The following is a 16665-nucleotide window of genomic DNA, read 5'->3' as shown; positions in this document are numbered from 1 at the left end:
AGCGAAATATCGCCGAAGTGGAACGTTTCAGAATACGTCCACAGCATGCTCTTATGAGCGCAACTGAATGCACCTTTATTCTACGTTTTTAACGCAGGTGAGCAAGAGGTTATAATCGTCACACGGAAAATTTCGATCGCAATAGAGCCGACCGCGCTACCATAGAGATTCATCTCAATCGATATGTGATACTTATTCCCATTTACGAGCCCTTTACGTTTTTGCCCTAAGAAGCCGTTTACTTGGCCTTTTTGAAACAATATTTCTGATCGCGACGCCGGCTTACTACACATCATTTCAACACCTACGCTACGCAAAGCAAACAAAAACAAATTACAACGGGCTTACCTCGTGAGCAAGTTACGAGCGCGCGTAGACTGTTGAACATCCGTTGAAGGCAGGCTATCGCGTATCCAAGAAGCACATACGTGCACCTAAGACAGGACAACTTCTCCGACGCCGTTGCGTGCAGTTTTGTAGACCAAGTGAAACACATTCAGCGCAAATATCCCCGCGCTATGACGGCACATTACGAGAACACAAGCGCACATCACACAGCGACAAATTCGGAACTTTGCCAATGCGAGCATGCCGAGAGTCAAGCAGTGTAGCGTAACCAACCATCGCTTCTGTTCTTCGCTCCAGATGCGTCAATCTCTGTTCCGTGGGGCCTTGCTTCACTCTTGAGTACAAATCAAGACATATTTACGGTAAACTAACAATCTGTACAACATGAAACGATAAAAGCCGGCCAGCCGGCTGGCGACACATTCGCAGCTTCGTCAACCACTTGTTATCAAGATAGGAAGCGTAGAGAGCTCCCTACGGAAGCGCAGCGCACGGTGCCACCTGGTGCCGCGCTCTGTCAGCACGGAGAACTTATCGGAATCGGTTTCGTTTTCCAATTTATCCGTTTAACAGTAAAATTATTGCTCGACAAATAATTTAACTGTGAGAGAGGATAACGCTTTCTCTCCGACAAGATAGTAGATTTTGTGCAAAGAGATAGAGAAAGCAAGGAGATGAAAGGCAGGCAGGTCAACGAGACGAGCGTCCGGTTTCCTACTGGGGATGGCAAATCCCAGTGTTGCAATGCAGTGTACCCCAATGCGTCTAATATAGTGCTAATTTGGGCTGGTTGGTGCATATAACGAACGGGTAAATAATGAGTTGTGCCATAGCTTTTTCCCAATGTTATAATAAAGCTAATGGAACAAATGGTGTTGCATGTTGGGTCAAAAAGAAATATAGGGTGAATCGCTACGCCAACACGGCACTAGGCGTTTTCTTCTTCTTCAATTTAGTACTCACAGTACTACATTTCTCATCTTCGGTCACCATCGCGTAGTCGGCACACGGTGCATATTTGTGCATGTTCGCGAACTTTATTCTGCCGTACAAGAACATGCGTGCTCGCCGGTCTTGTTTCAAGGTGAAGCATGCCTAATGCTTGCGACTACATCTTACCGTAAATAATTGACACACATGAACAGTACAGATTATGCGTTATCGTGGTGTGTCAATGAACGGACAGTTATTGAGAGATTTTGAACTTATTTGGGTGGTTGAAATCGTATGCAACTTCTGTACAGTTCAGTAAAGCCATTTTACTCTTGGGTTGTTTCTGACATTCAAAAATGTAATCTGGCCCTAGTAGTTGGAGCTATAGGCCGCCAATTCTCTTCGAGACAATTTGTTGCTAAATGTAAACGCAAGTATGGTCATTATACCTCTCGCTGCGCTTCGGTACTGATGTGCATGCACCTGCACCTGAGCTGCGCAAGTTCGCTTACATGGGCACATATGCGCACCGCTCTTTGTTGACTTAAACATATATGTTGTATTATACATTGGAAAGCGCTGACACCAAATAATGTGAAAACATTGCAAGTGCAAGCATATTTTTGAGCATATAATCATCGTCACAAGGCCCGTGTGCGCGGCCAACTGCGACCGGAATAGAGCGTGCGAAAACATATATTTAAATATACGATCATTATTGCAACTTTTGGCAGAACGCCAAATACTGGAGGTTTCTTCATAATGAGTACAGTTTGCATGTTCAATAAAATATTGTTAGATAAAATGCTGTGAGTACAAGCGCACATTCAGACAGCGTGCAAAGCTTTCCTCACTAAAAAATACGAAATTCTGTCTGTTTCGTGCAGAACGGTGCAGCCACTGCATTATTACGGGTGAAACGTACGTAAAACTTGAAACAGGGAGCATTTCCGTATTTTAACGAATGTTATTGCCGTATTTTTTTGAAAACGACTTATTTTCCACACTTTTAAGTGCCATTCCTCCGTATAATGACGGAAATTTTTTACAGTGCAGGAAAAAAATTGCCTGCTGTACGACTGTCTTTCCAAAAGCCCTAAATAAATGGCGGCCAAAAAAAAAAAGACCGGTAGATAGAGAAAAAAGGAAAGAAGCTGCTGAGGGACTTGTCGCCGTATATAGACACATCTAAAAGGGCCCGTCGCAAGGAAAATATCACGTGTGTGAAGCGTAAAAGATAAAATTGCTGGATAGCTAGACTGCCAAAAACACAAAATGACAGACCACAAGGAAAATTCACGCAATGTCATGCAAGCCTCTGCTGCGAAACAAAAAAGAATTAAGCTTGCATTAACAATTATTTTCTGCATTGCTTCGAAAACTATTGTCACACATTTCATAATTGGTGATACTTTGTTTAGCAGACTGAAAGCAGTTACTGGACTAAACAGTCGGTCGCAGCAAAATATTTGGTTGGTTTCGGATATTCGAAAATACCGAATAGTTCCTTTTCGAATACGAATTGAACATTACACCCTGACTAATCCTATTCGTATTCGAAACTTCGATTATTCCCCGACCCCTAAATTTAAACGCAATCGATAACGTTTACGTCATTTTACTTCACATAAACTTTGCACAAACACAGTAAACAGGACTAGCTGACGTGCTCTACGCGTCTTTTATCTAAAGCCCGCCCGCCACCCACCATAGTTTATCTTTAATAGGAATGGCTTTTTTCAAAAATTCCTTCCGTCATCTTGGCTCGTTTCCTTGTAAAGGCATCTGCGGCAACACCGAACACTCGCCCTGTGCACGCCGGAGAAAATGTCGCTGTTGTGCGTACGAAAACCTTGCTCAGAAGATTGTGGGTAGCTAAATGCTGCAATGCTCGGGTGTATACCGCTTAGTCGTCTGTGAGTCGCTATCGGCTGCAGGCGATCTTCTTGCATGAACGTCCGAAGTGGCCATCGCTAGCGAGCTATGGCAGCGCCGGTTCAATTTGTCGGTAAACATGTGGTAAAGCGTTACGGTGAACAAATACCGAGCGCCCGGGTCTGCCTGTCTGACTATGCGCATTCACGAGGCTGATATTGGGGCATGACTGTGCATCCTGCTGCGGTTCCCGCCAAATTCAAGTGCTTAAGGCTGTTTTGTCTGTTATAGTGGGATACAACTTAAAAAAAGAAAAACAGCAGTTGGCAACAATGGCACACGGACCACGCGGGGTTGTGTTACTCCGCCAGCTAATCACAGAAGCAAACAAAATGGTCGTCATGCGACCTTTTCTAAACGGCGTCGTACTTGATACGACTGTACTTGTCGTACTTGTACGTTCCACTATAATAGACGAGGGGAAACGTATAAAATTATGCGCTCATAATTTTATTTTTGTCGTTACCACCTTAATTAGGTAACAGGGAAAGTTTGAAGTACGGGCTATTTGCAGCCTCGCGGAGGAACAGTGGCTGGCGATTATGAGGGCGTGGGCGGGGCTTCACTGCCGACTTAAGTTGTATCCGACTATAGAGCTTGGCTCGTTAGTAAAGTAACGGATTGCACGTAATTTGTCTGAAAAGTAAGTGAATTTAAATTAGCGTGGCTAGTAAAAAACTACCAACAACGTAATTGACTTGAAATAACATGTAATTCTCGTGACTAAAAAGTCTGCAGTCAATATTAAAGTTTCGGCAGCACAGTGGATATAGCTCGTAAACTATATATCCTAATCAGGTTACCCAAGAAATGCAATGTTATAAGAAGCTTCGGTTAACTTTCTTACGTAAGTCAGTTCAGTTTTCCTTGCAGTGATTAGTCTTTTCAGTGACTTGCTTGGCAACTAACCATACATGCGACCCGACGTTTTCGACGTTTTATTCATACATTCGATACCGAACTTGTCTTGCCGCTACCACACGCAATGCGCCAGAAACTCGAGACTTATTGCAACACGCTTTGAGCATTCGCATAGCGGCGCCTTTCTGCCACCTCTACCATTGGTTAGATGACCAGGCTGAGAAGCAGATGAAATACGTCAAAGAATCCCATCGTGATTGTAAAGTGGTCCTGTATGCCATCATCGGCGAAATCCCTTGATCACGGCGCGCTTTGAACCTTGCGCATCAGCCCGCAACAATATTTGTGCGACAGTGAAAGCATGCGCGCACGCTATAATTTAGTACATGCGCATGTTCGTTTTTAAAAATAATTTTCTGAAGCTTACTTGCTGGTGCAAAGGTAATCCTATAGAGGGCGGACAATGTTTTGACGGACCGTTTTCAACTTGTCACAAGTGCTGCGTCCACCGCGCAAGATTGACCGTGCCTTGGTTTGGCAGGGCGCAGGTAACGCCGCGTTTGACTCTGGCTCCTACCAACCCGGCGCTCGTCAACAGAAGTCACCATGTCCGCGACCGGTGATAGCAGCTCGAGCAGCGGAACCTCCAGAGAGCGCGCGGTGGCGCAGGGCAATGCACAACCGCAGCCTCGCCGTATGACGCGGGACGATGACAGTCGCAGCAGCACTCCGGCCGCATCCGACACGGAGGCCCCAAGCAGTGACCGGCAATACCAAGACGTCACCAAAGGCGATGACGACGAGCAGCCGATCTGCGACAGCAAGCCAGTGTCAGGCGTGGTGGTGAAGTCTGCCACGACGAGCCTTTGCTGCGGCTACGACCCCACCTTGGGCGTCTTGGAGACACAGACAGCAGAAAGGGATGACGAGCCGGACATAACCGTGACCACTTCGGGCAGGTGAGGAGTGGCTGCGCGCCAGGTTCGCCGTGCTCGTAGCACAATACATTTTGCGCGGGTTTGCAGCCCTTCAGCTATACTCGATTCCATACATGGCAGTCAACGCTGTGGAAGCTAGAGAGACTGCTTGCAGTTGCTTCGTTCGCACTTGGATACAGTTCGATGTCTTTTGACCACAATTTCGCGCAAGTGTTTTTTTTTTTTATAGGCTCAGTATTGAATGAACCAAGTTTTATTCCTTAGAAACAAACACACCGTGGTATAAGGCTGCTAATTCTTTGTTTTAGATCATTTTTATTTTTGTTGTTCTTTTCGGTTTTTTTTTTTTATTTTTTATTTGCAACCCACCGCGAGGAGCCTCACGTGCATGATCGCGCGAGCGAACGCTGTTGGCGCGCAGCGAAGCATAGACGGAATGCGCGGAGCGACAAATTTTCTTGACCGAACTTCTTGCGTAGCTTCCAAACCGTTGACTGCTATGAATGGAACGCAGTATAGTATCTCTTCAAAGTCAGTGCGCGATATCAAAATATGTTTTCACATTGATGGCGTGTTCGTGAGAGTGGAAACCCTGAAGAGAAATGAATACCAAAGCATGCCAATTTAAGTGCTTACGCGGATGCAGCGTCTACCGTGCTCTGAAACACGTTACGCCTATCGTCGACGACGAAGCATCTTTGTCGCGTGGAGTGAACGGCGCGAGCGGACTGCAGCAGCCGAGGGGTCCAGTGGCGTTAACGCGGCAGTAAACGCGATGGGAGTTTGCTTTTTCCCCTAATTGGCCCGCAGTTAGCGTAACCGAGAGATAGTTAATCCCACGAAGTGCCCAAAACACCTGGTTATGCCTCTTATCTGATTGAACTCGGACGACCCGCGTACAGGCTCCCGTACTTGGGGCATCAGGCGAGCGCGCAGCTTCGCTCTGCGCAGCGCCAGTGCAGACAGCGCGGCTGCACATGGAAGCAAGTTTGGGCAGGTGCAGTGGCTCTTAGAGGCTTGGTTTGTGTCATTTGCTAGAGCGTTCGGGCATGGTCAATTCGCGTCGTCGCGAAGGCGAGGTGCAAATCTGTTTCCAAACCCATGATCAGCGGCATGAATCGTGGTGGTGCCATTGAAGCGCGACCACATCTCGCGGGGCAAAACACTAGTTGATGCATCCAATACGTCACTAATGAACGCATTTGAAAAAGTACAGACAATGTCATTAGAATAGGAAAATATTAAGTCACAGGCTGCTTGCTTCCATCCACGAATAATTATGGTTACGAAACTGTGCAGGCTTTCTGCAGTTTGATCGTGGAGACGCGTGCTTATATATGGAGGAAGGAAAACGATAGGAGGGAGCATAACGCAACGCGACTGAAGCCGAGTGTGGTTGCGCAACTCGTGGTGTAAACGTCAGAGCAGGGAAAGATACGTCAGAGCATGGAAAGATACGTCAGCGTGCGGTAGGTTTTATAGTACTCGCAATTTTTTTCGATACCCATTCAATACCATTTGAAACTCTTCAAATAAACAAAAATAAAACATCGAAAAAGATATTTTTCCTTCCTCCATGTGAGCAGCTGCCGCCCAAGCGCGCGCGCACCCGAATAACAACTACCAGTAACAAAATGTCTCGGTAAATCTCCATTCTCCGTGATCTCGATGCAAGAGGTCACGTGTTGGGCTACCACTGCTGACTACACGGAGCGATCGCTTGCCAAGGCTGCCTGCCTGACGTAATGCTCCCTCCTATATTTTTCCTTCCTCCATGCTGAGATATGCCGAGATTGTGTTACATGATTTAGCACTGTAATATCGTCAAAACTCTTTTGCGTAGCCATAAAAAGCAATGCCATTATATACAGTGTTCACCTTAAAATATTTCATGAGTACCTTTATTTTTTAACTGCCTTTTCACTAAATGTTTGAGCTATGTCTTCAGAACCAGAGAAAATTTACAGGCGGCACACATGCTGTGTTAGTGAAGATAAAGCGTGCGTTTTGTCAATTGTTTCATTGTATAGTTGAGTTTATATTAAATCCGAAATGACAGATGTGTGTTGGTGTTAAGGACACATGCATGTGGTTCTTATAGTTCGAAATCTCGGTGAACCGATTGCTTTGAATACATGCAACACTCTCAGGGCTCACCGGTGTAATTTTGCCGCTATAGAATGAGGGTTATAAATACAGATGGGTGTATTCGTGTTAGGTTGTGGCGCGGCATTGTGGCGAATATTCTCACTTACGCTCAATTTGTGGTGTTTCTGTGTGCTCTTTGTACGCGATATAATGTGAGCTGGCACAGTAGACGACTTGGCGCAGGAAGCCTCCAACGGCAAACGTTTTTTTTTTTTTTTTTTCACCGAGAAGTTGACCCCGCGAAATGTAGATGGCATTGCCGTGCCTCCACATTGGTGTAAAGAAAGCAGGGAAGAGATTGATACGACCGGATTCGTTGCAAGCATAAGTAGCGGTGCTGTGTAGATGGAGAAGTTTTAAGGAACAGAAAAAGATAAAGGAGAGGTTTATACAAATGCTAGAATTAAAAGAACGTATAGCATACCTGCTTAACTCAAGCAGGCTAGGTGTCCATTTATCACCTTCCCGTTTCAAAGTGGATGCCAATAAATCCGCATCAAGCCGCCATTGCAGCATGTATGAAATTCTATGGGACCTTCGCTACCATGCGTACCTACCATACCATACCTTGGTTCGGGCGCGTTCTGGGGAAGGGAATTTCACTACCAACATCATACGGTCGCGTCTGCCATGGATTTCCCACCCTTCGTCAAACGAGCTGCATCGACACCAGGTAACTGCCGACCTTTGGCGAAGGATCACATAGTCTTCCGTAACTGCCGCAGATAACAATACGAGGCACACACAGGTACACGCAGCACGCAAACTCCAAAGCGTAGATCTGGTCGCGATCGCTTGAGAAAAGCATTGTGCTGAAAGATCGACGATGTTGCCAGTGTAAGCGAATACCCCGAACGAGAGAGTGCACGAGAAGGCCAGAGAGCAAGCGAGCGAGAGAGCCAATGAAGGTTTTTCTTGTCGAGTCGGACCACCAGCCAACAACCACGAAAAATGGCCGAAAAAGCCAAGGAATGATCAGCAGCAGCGCATTTTTTAAGTGCACTGGTGGACGAACGCCTCTGCCAGCGTTCTCTAATTACCGAGGTGTTGCGCTAGTTGATTACAAGTTGTGCCTGCAAGTTTCCAATAGCTTCGTCCCCCACCAATTTTTTTTTTTGCTGTCCTCGACGGCACTTCCCTTTCCTTGGCACCCATGGCATACCTCTACTGGACCACTGGTTATTTCTCCCACGCATTATATGGCCTGTGTAAAGTCCGAGGACCTCGTTTTCCGGTAGACCGCTTCAAGTACGGTGAAGGACAATACGCCAGAAGAGCCGAGAGCAGCGCCGTCTTACGCTGCCGTTTTTTTTCAACAAGACGACGAATAACCCCGTCCCACGCGCGCCTCGATCGCCGCACTTCTTTTTCTTTTAATTTTGCGCGAGCTATTTCTTTGCTATTATCAACAGCCTGCTCAGGTCCACTTTTAGAGTGCAACTCTTGGCGGTCATTTCTGCGGCAAGCGTCGGAGTGCTCGGCGTAACCGAGCGAACGAGCACAGCGAAGGATGAAAGCGAACGCGAAGCGCAGTGGGAGATGAAAGACGGCGATAGCGAAGAGAGCGCGATGAAGAAAGCGGATGAGGAAGGAGCATGCGGAATAATGAGGCGGAGGAGGAGGGTATAGACGAAAGAGAGAGAGAATAAATTTATTGAAAAGGATGGCTGAACGGCCTAAGCAGGGGTAAGGGTCAATGGCGGGGTTCACAAGGAAAAAAAAACACACTACACATTCATAACCTGCCGGTCAAGCCGGCCTCGCGCACAAACTCCCATAAGGAGTTGATAGTTCGTCGGCCATCGGCCTCAGGGGGTGGCGTGGTCCATGCCTCGAGTGAGGCATGGACCACGCCACCTTGTGTTTGTCTCTTACGGCCGCGAGACCGGGACAGTCCCACAATAGATGCCTGATTGTCGGTCGAGCACCCATGTCACACGTACTGCACGTCACTGGTGTTGACATCGCGTTCACCTCCGTCTCTTCCTGCTCCTCATTGTCCAAACGTTGCCTCTGAGGGCCTCGCGTCTTCCTTGAAGCCGCGTACGCGCGCCACTTAGCCAGGACGTCTTCGGTGAGTGCTGCGCCCGTCCTGGCCTTATGCACCAGGACTTGCGCGCCCCGAGGAAGCCCCTTGGGCAAAGGGTGGGCATTGTGCGGTACCTTCGCCTTCAGCTCCCGTTTGGCTTGTACTTTAAGTCGCTCGCGATCGTCCTCTGGATCCAGACGCACAGGAATGAGGGGGACTGGGCCCAGGGGAGATGAGCGGGAAAATAACAGCTCGCTCGCTGCACGGTGGGCCGCACCGTTGCCGATGCTGCCCGAGTGCCCCGGGACCCAGTGCACTCGCACACCCATGCCGTAATCCCGATGAAGGGATGCGCATGCGACCTTAATATCATGCGCCCACGTGCCTACTCTGGCCGTCACCGTGAGCGCCTTTAGGGCATCTAAAGAGTCGGTTAATATCGTGAACTCTTTGCCCCTGCGGTCTTCCGTAATATTTCCCGCCTTTTCCTTCAGCTTCTCCATGGCAAATAGGATGACCTGCAGTTCAAGTGCCTTAATGGTTGGTTCTTGCTGGTGTTGGCGAATCCGGACGTCTTGCTGCTCACCACTATCGACTGCCAGCGCCGCTTTGGATGTAGTAGGATCCCAGGCCGCATCTGTGAAAATGGCATATTCTTTCAAGTCAGCCCGTTCTGCAAGTTGGGATCGATAGACGCCGTGGTAGTCTTTCGTCTGCCGGCGTGTGACAGGCTTCGTGACTCGAACCTGCACGTCATCCCAAGGAGCAACAGCCGGAAAAACGATCGCCTGAAGGCGCTGCTGCGCCTCCTGACATATGACAGCGTCTTCAATGTGGAAATTACAAGCAGCCCGGTCGCTCCGCGGTGCAGTCTCCGCTTTGTTTACATTGTTTCGCCCGCTCTTTCCCTCGGTGCTCGTGCTCACGGCGCTCCGGTTTCGACGGCGGCAGATCGCCTGCTTGCTGAACAGCGATGCATGACTGCAGTGCGATTTCAAGACGGTTGCCGACGCCAACAGTTTTTTTCGTGGCGGCAACCTCAAGAAAGGGGAGCGTCTGCTTCCACACGTGTGTGGTGTTGAAAAATTGTGGGCGGTGATGTGACAGTGAAAGCCAAGTGCGTGTCGGAGGAGTCCAACAAGATTGTATACGACATCGAGTTAGAGCTACACACCCGAGTTCAGTCATTTAGTCACATTTATTTCTCTATGGTGCAGTCACAAAGCGGTCATGCATGCTTGCAGAGATGAGCAGAGACGATGACGATTGCGGTTGGTTTCGTTGGTCGCTGGGCGCGCACACACGGCTGCTCTCAATTTGGTTCCCAGGGAGTGGCATCAGCACTGTCGGAACAGAAAGAACACATGCATTAGGCACCAATAAGCCAATAAAATTAATTAACGATGTAAGTACTACATATGTGCATAATGCCTTATATCATGCTGTATAAATATTTAATGTAATCATGCCTTATTCAATGCTAGAGTCATGGCAACTCATTGCATTATTGAGCAAGGTATCTTTTCACTGGTCATGAGAAATCACTCGTACAAACTGCTCCGCGAAATGAACCCAGGTCACGGTAACCAGTGATTACCTTGGGACCAGCAGCATGAGCGCAAGAATTAGCGATACATGCCTCACCAAAGCAAATCTAGTTTCTCGTCGGGCGAATACCCCGCCGCAGCAAAAGTAAGCTCACACCAGTGGCGTAGCCAGAAATTTTGTTCGGGGGGGGGGGGGGGGGGGGCTCAGGTTGCAGCGCGGCCTCCTCCTTATAGAATTTGTCGAGGGATCAAATGCATGAATAATAACTGCATTGCCAATTCCATTGTATATTAGATGCTGCAAACGAATTATTGAACGCTATACACTGTCAATTAAAATATGTATGTTGTCATAAAAGAATAAATTCGCATGCCCCCCAAAATTGTGGCAGAAATAACTGATATCAAATCTACCGCGTTTTTTTTGTTTTTGTTTAATTAGTAAGGAAAGAAAACATCACATGAACTTTAGAACTATTGACCCTTTTCGCGGAGCAGTTTGTTTTAGAGAAACGAGATGGTGCTCACGGCGGCGCGCCATACCTCTCCTCAGCGACCGCGCACGAATACGAAACCATTACCGCTTCTACCTTGCTTCTGTGAGATCAGCTGTCGGAAATCCAACTGAGTTTTCGCTAACACACTGTGCTCCAATCATGCGCTAGATTGAATAATGTGGATTGAAGACGTGTGCAGTAGTTGGCTGCAAAAATAGTGACTGGCATGTTAAGGAATAGAATGAATCTGTGTGGCGAAGTTCACGGACCGCTGCTGCAACTGTCCGAACGTGTTACCGGCACTTCATGATGTACGGCTTTCCTCGAGGGTACAGAAATTTGCTCATCCGCCAGCCTTGTATCGCTAACCTTCAAAGAAAGGGCTTCATCCCCAGAAAGTCGGCAAGAAGGAGTACCAGTCATTAAACAATGACAAAGGGAGTAGCGCCGCTTCCTGTCATAGTAAGTTTCGCGCACGTTATCTATACACATCTGTCCAAATGGCAGGAAAACTTACGCCCACTTATCACCGACGTATCAAGAATAAGTGAATGGACTCACACTTGAATATATGCGCACTGTATACACACAATAAATGACGGACTGCACCTATGGCGCACCAATGGTCGAAGCTGAATGTTTCGTGATGGTCCACAAGAGTAAGCAAGTTACTAGCTGTAATATATATTTGCTACAAGGTATTACAATGTACAAAACAGCTACGTTTCAAGCCTTGTGCGCAGCAATAGCAAATCTATCGGATTCGCAACTGAGCACACCCGCGAGTGATTAGGCAGAAAATAATCAGATAGTGGCCGCACCGAGGAACTTCACTGAGTCAGAAACTGACAAGCCACTGCCTCAAAATATTTGCCGAATAAAGAACAAAGAGCAAAACACACTAATCCTGACTGAATTCATAATCGGACAGCTTGGAATACATATTTAGCCCCGCTTTTAGAACAAGCACCATATACGCTGCTTATGCCATTTTAACATAGCTTAATCAGCTCCCAAAGCGCTTTTGCATGTTCTCTGAAGCTGTGATCAAAGCTTCGTGTCGTCCATCTAGTCACCGTCTATGATATCTCCGAAAACAGAGGTTTTCTAAGCCGCGCCGGCGTCATACACTTCCATTGTAAACAAGGAGACAACGGAGGCAGTTGAGGCAAGCAATGGACGCGTCACCACGTGATCAAATATGGCAGCGCCGACGGGATTGCCGCGAAAAGGGTCCATATTGACCCTTTTCGCGGCAAACCAGCAAAGCAGTGCATGCAGCTTATATGAAAAACGCAAAAGCCATGCAATGAATAAATTGAGGACAAATATTTTGATGAATCTTTGTCATTCAATAACCTTGTTTGCATTTATCTACATATGCAACGGCCAGGAAGAAACCTCAATGACGCTATCCCTCGTTGCAATCGATTGCGCAGAAGCAGCTGTAGTCGTGTATTGTAATTACACCGAGATAATTCTCGCAGCAGTGAGTACAAATAAAAAGTGGGAGAGTTCTGCAAAATATATATTAGAAATTGCGAAGATAGAATGGGATATACAAATGCGAAGATACAACTCGCTAAAGGGCAAAAAAAAAGAGTCGCTGGAAACAAAGTTCACTGCTTTTATACACAAAACCTCGCAATAAGATATTTAAAAATACGTATGAGGCTCCAATAAATCTACGTATTTAAGCAAAGGTCAGTGTATATAATGCGTCAAATAAGACAAATAAACATGTTGCTCAGTCACAGATAGTAAAATTTGCACACAGAAAGACAGATGATCTAGGCAGGAACATAACTATGATCGCAGAAATCGTGATATGTACTTGGGCCATGCAGCGGTCGCGACATCGCCATGTGGGTAGAATAATAGAGGAATAATGCATAAATCAGTACGAAAATTTGTAATTTAACTGCCTGCACAACGCCAACAATTATTCTGCACCCAAAAATTAAAGGAGGGTGTTCCTTCGTTTCAAAAAAGAAATAAAAGCAGGTATGGTATGGTATGATAAACTTTATTCAGGTCCTGAAGATCAACCCTTAGGATGACGCAGGCGGCTCCCACGTCGGGACAGTAAGGTTTAACCTTACCGCCGTGTCGTGGGCCTTCTGGACGGCCTGTACTTGATCTAAAAGCACTCCACTGTGAAGCACTCGCCGCCACCAGTCTCTTTCCTTGTCGCAGTCTGTGAAAGCCACAGGACACTGCCAAAGCATATGATCCAGAGTAATGATGCCATTACACTTCTCGCAATTGATTGGTACCTCTCTTTCTGGATATAGCTTGTTAATAAAGTTTGGACTAGGGTAAGTTCTTGTCTGTAACAACCTCAGAGTCACCGCTTGAGCTCTATTGAGCTTAGCATGTGGCACTGGGAATTCCCTTCTGTTCATGTAATAATGCTTCGTGACTTCATTATATGTAAGTAATCGGTCCCTGTTCTCCTCCAGCATATTATTGGGGTCCTGGTCGCGTAGTGCACGGATAGTAAGTCCTCGTGCAGCTGCGTTAGCCACCTCGTTCAAATTCCTCCGAGATGGATCGACAGACCCCATGTGTGCAGGAAACCAGCGGATTTCGATCCCTTGGCTGTCCATCTCACCGATCAGCTGGGCAGCCCTTTTGGTTACAAAGCCTTTGGTAAAATGTCTAATAGCCATCTTAGAGTCACTGTAAATTCGCGTCCACTTATTATTCCTTAAAGCCAACGCTATCGCTACTTGTTCTGCCACTGTCGCTTCTTTAGTCATGATTGTAATAGCATCCCGAGTGAGTCCATCTGCATCTACTACTACTGCCGTAAAGGCTTTCTTTCCTCTGACCCATGCAGCATCTACAAAAGCCGCATGTTCTCTGTCCTGTTCTATCTCCTGCAGGAGAGCTTTGGCCCTTGCCTTTCTTCTTTCCAGGTTGTGCACCGGGTGCATATTTCTGGGAAAAGGAGTCGTCTTGATGATCTCTCTTATGCTATATTTTAGTTCTACTGTGTCTTCCGAATTTTCTGATTCGCTTGGGTACCACCTTAGCTCTTCGAGTATTGCTCTACCAGACCTTGTTTCGGAAAGCCTCTCTCTGTGGGCAACTTGCTGAGCTTCAATTATTTCGGCTATTGTGTTGTGGAGCCCTAGTTTCATTAATTTATCATCCGGTGTGCTAACCGGCAATCCTACTGTTGTTTTGACAAGCCTTTTAATTAATCTGTTCAACTTCTTTAGTTCTGTCTGTGTCCATCTAAGCATCCCTGCTACATATGAGAAGTGACACAAGGCGAAAGCATGGACCAGCCTCATGGCGCTCTCCTCTCCCAAACCTCTGTGTCTGTTAGTGATTCTCCTTAGCAGTCTTATTACCTCCTCAGTCTTGCTTGTGATGTTTTGTATTGTTTTTCCGTTTGCCCCGTTTGCCTCCAGGAATAACCCTAAGACTCTAATGGATTCGACTTGCTTAATAGTTTTGCCTGCCTTCGTGGTTAGTACTAACCTGGGTTCTTCCTCTGGAACATATCCCCTCGGTTTTCTACCCCTTTTCCTGTTACTGAGTACTAGGAGTTCAGACTTCTCAGCAGAGCATTTCAGTCCCATGTCTTCTAAAATGGACTCTACCTCATAAATGCTCTCCTGAAGTCTGCTTTCCGCCTGTCCTATACTTCCTTCAGCGTTCCATATTGTCACATCGTCTGCATAAATGGTAAAGTTAATGCCCTCTATCCCTTTCAATCCCTTTGCCACTTTTGACATCGCCAGGTTGAAAAGCATAGGTGACAAGACCGACCCTTGTGGCGTACCTCTGTCACCGAGATCTATCTTCTTTGATTTAATGTCCCCGAATCTAAGGTGTGCTGAACGATGGCCAAGAAAGGATTTAACCACTTCATATAGTTTTCTGCCTAATCCCAGTTCAGAAATGACCTCAAGTATTGCTCTATGCTCAATTTTGTCAAAAGCTTTTTCGACATCCAACCCCAAGAGAGCTCTAGTGTGCTTTGGACTGGCTAAAAGCAATTTATGTTTGACTAACAACATGGCATCTTGTGTGGACAAGCCTGGTCTGAAACCAATCAGATTATACGGTAGGATGTCATTGTCCTCCACATATTTCGTTAACCTGTTCAATATGACATGCTCCATTGTCTTTCCTAGACATGAAGTTAACGAAATTGGCCTGAGGTTATCCAAGTTGAGTTGTTTGCCCGGCTTTGGTATTAAAATAGTACAGGCCGTCCTCCATTCTTCTGGATAGACCCCATTCTTCCATAATTCATTAATGTATGTGGTCAGATATTTTATGGAGTCGTCGTCCAAATTCTTTAGCAATCTGTTAGAGATGCCATCCGGGCCCGATGCTGACCTACTATTTAAATCATACAATGCCGTGCGTACCTCACTTTCGTTGAATTCCTGATCCATAAAGTTGCATTCTGCCCCTAAGTAATCGGGGTAACTTACTTCCTGATCCGCTGTCCTGAGAGGCAAGTATTTAGCTGCCAATCGCTGCATTATGCTCTCTGTGCTTGCAGTCTGACTTTCCTGGTGTACCAGCTTCGCCACTGCCGTACGTCTATTCGATTTAGTGCCTTTTTCATTGAGCAGATGCCTGAGCAGATTCCAATTTCCTCCACGTTTTATCCTTCCATCTATAGAGTTACACACCTCATTCCACTGCTGTTTCTGCAAATATCGGGCGTGCTCCTCGATATCCCTATTGAGCTGAGCAATTCGCTTCCTAAGTCTTCTGTTCAAGCGGTGTGATTTCCATCTTTGTAAAATCGATTGCTTAGCTTCGATCAAATGCGCCAATCTACTGTCCATTTGTGTGACCTCTTCCTCAGTTTGTATAGCCTTAGTTGCTGCATTCAAGTCCTCCCTAAGCTGAGCTACCCACACTGGTGGTGTGATTTGCCCCATTCCTTCTTTTTCCGCTCTGTCCTTCCTGATTTTTCTAAATTGATCCCAGTCTATGTAAGTGAAATGCTTTACCTCCACCCCCATCGTTTCCACCATTATGTGTAGTATGTAATGGTCGCTCCCCAGATCCGTCCCAGAGTTGATCCAGTATGCCCTGGGTAAGTTAGAAGTGAAGGTTAAGTCCGGGGTAGTGTCCCTACACGTGGAAGTGCCACACCTAGTAGGAAAAGCTGGGTCTGTGATAAGAGAGAGGCCTAAATCCGTGGCAAGATGCCAGATTCCTTCCCCTTTCTTTGTACTCCAGTGGTAACCCCAAGATTGGTGTGGGGCGTTGAAGTCCCCGCCTATTATGAGGGGCGCATTTTTGGCTACCCCCATGGCCTTATTAAATATTGCTTTGAAGCTCTGTCGCATCTCTCTGGGACTGCTATATATGTTGAGGCAGAACAAGCTTTGCGCTTTACCTTTGTGCCTTTTTAGGACCATTTCTATAAATATATATTCAATTTTGTT

The 16665-nt window shown here is 46.6% G+C and overlaps 1 protein-coding gene and 1 long non-coding RNA gene across 3 annotated transcripts in view; one reads left to right on the top strand and one right to left on the bottom strand.

The window, feature by feature from the left end:
- LOC125942493 (uncharacterized) overlaps positions 1-747 on the bottom strand; it is a 30826-nt gene extending 30079 nt beyond the window's left edge. For both annotated transcript variants that reach the window (XR_007465150.1, XR_007465151.1), the window contains exon 1: positions 349-747. This is a non-coding gene — a long non-coding RNA (uncharacterized LOC125942493). The remainder of the gene's footprint in view (positions 1-348) is intronic.
- Positions 748-4599: 3852 nt separating this feature from the next.
- The window catches only part of LOC119446428 (uncharacterized), a 43430-nt gene continuing 31364 nt past the window's right edge, over positions 4600-16665 (top strand). Inside the window, exon 1 of the mRNA XM_049663369.1 lies at positions 4600-5036. Coding sequence (XP_049519326.1) covers positions 4684-5036 — 353 coding nt within the window. The 5' untranslated portion in view covers positions 4600-4683. The remainder of the gene's footprint in view (positions 5037-16665) is intronic.

Source organism: Dermacentor silvarum, chromosome 1 (genome assembly GCF_013339745.2).
Source record: "Dermacentor silvarum isolate Dsil-2018 chromosome 1, BIME_Dsil_1.4, whole genome shotgun sequence".
Classification (NCBI taxonomy): Eukaryota; Metazoa; Arthropoda; class Arachnida; order Ixodida; family Ixodidae; genus Dermacentor; species Dermacentor silvarum.
The sequence above is the reverse complement of the archived record's forward strand: the minus strand, read 5'-3'. Positions and strand labels throughout refer to the sequence as shown.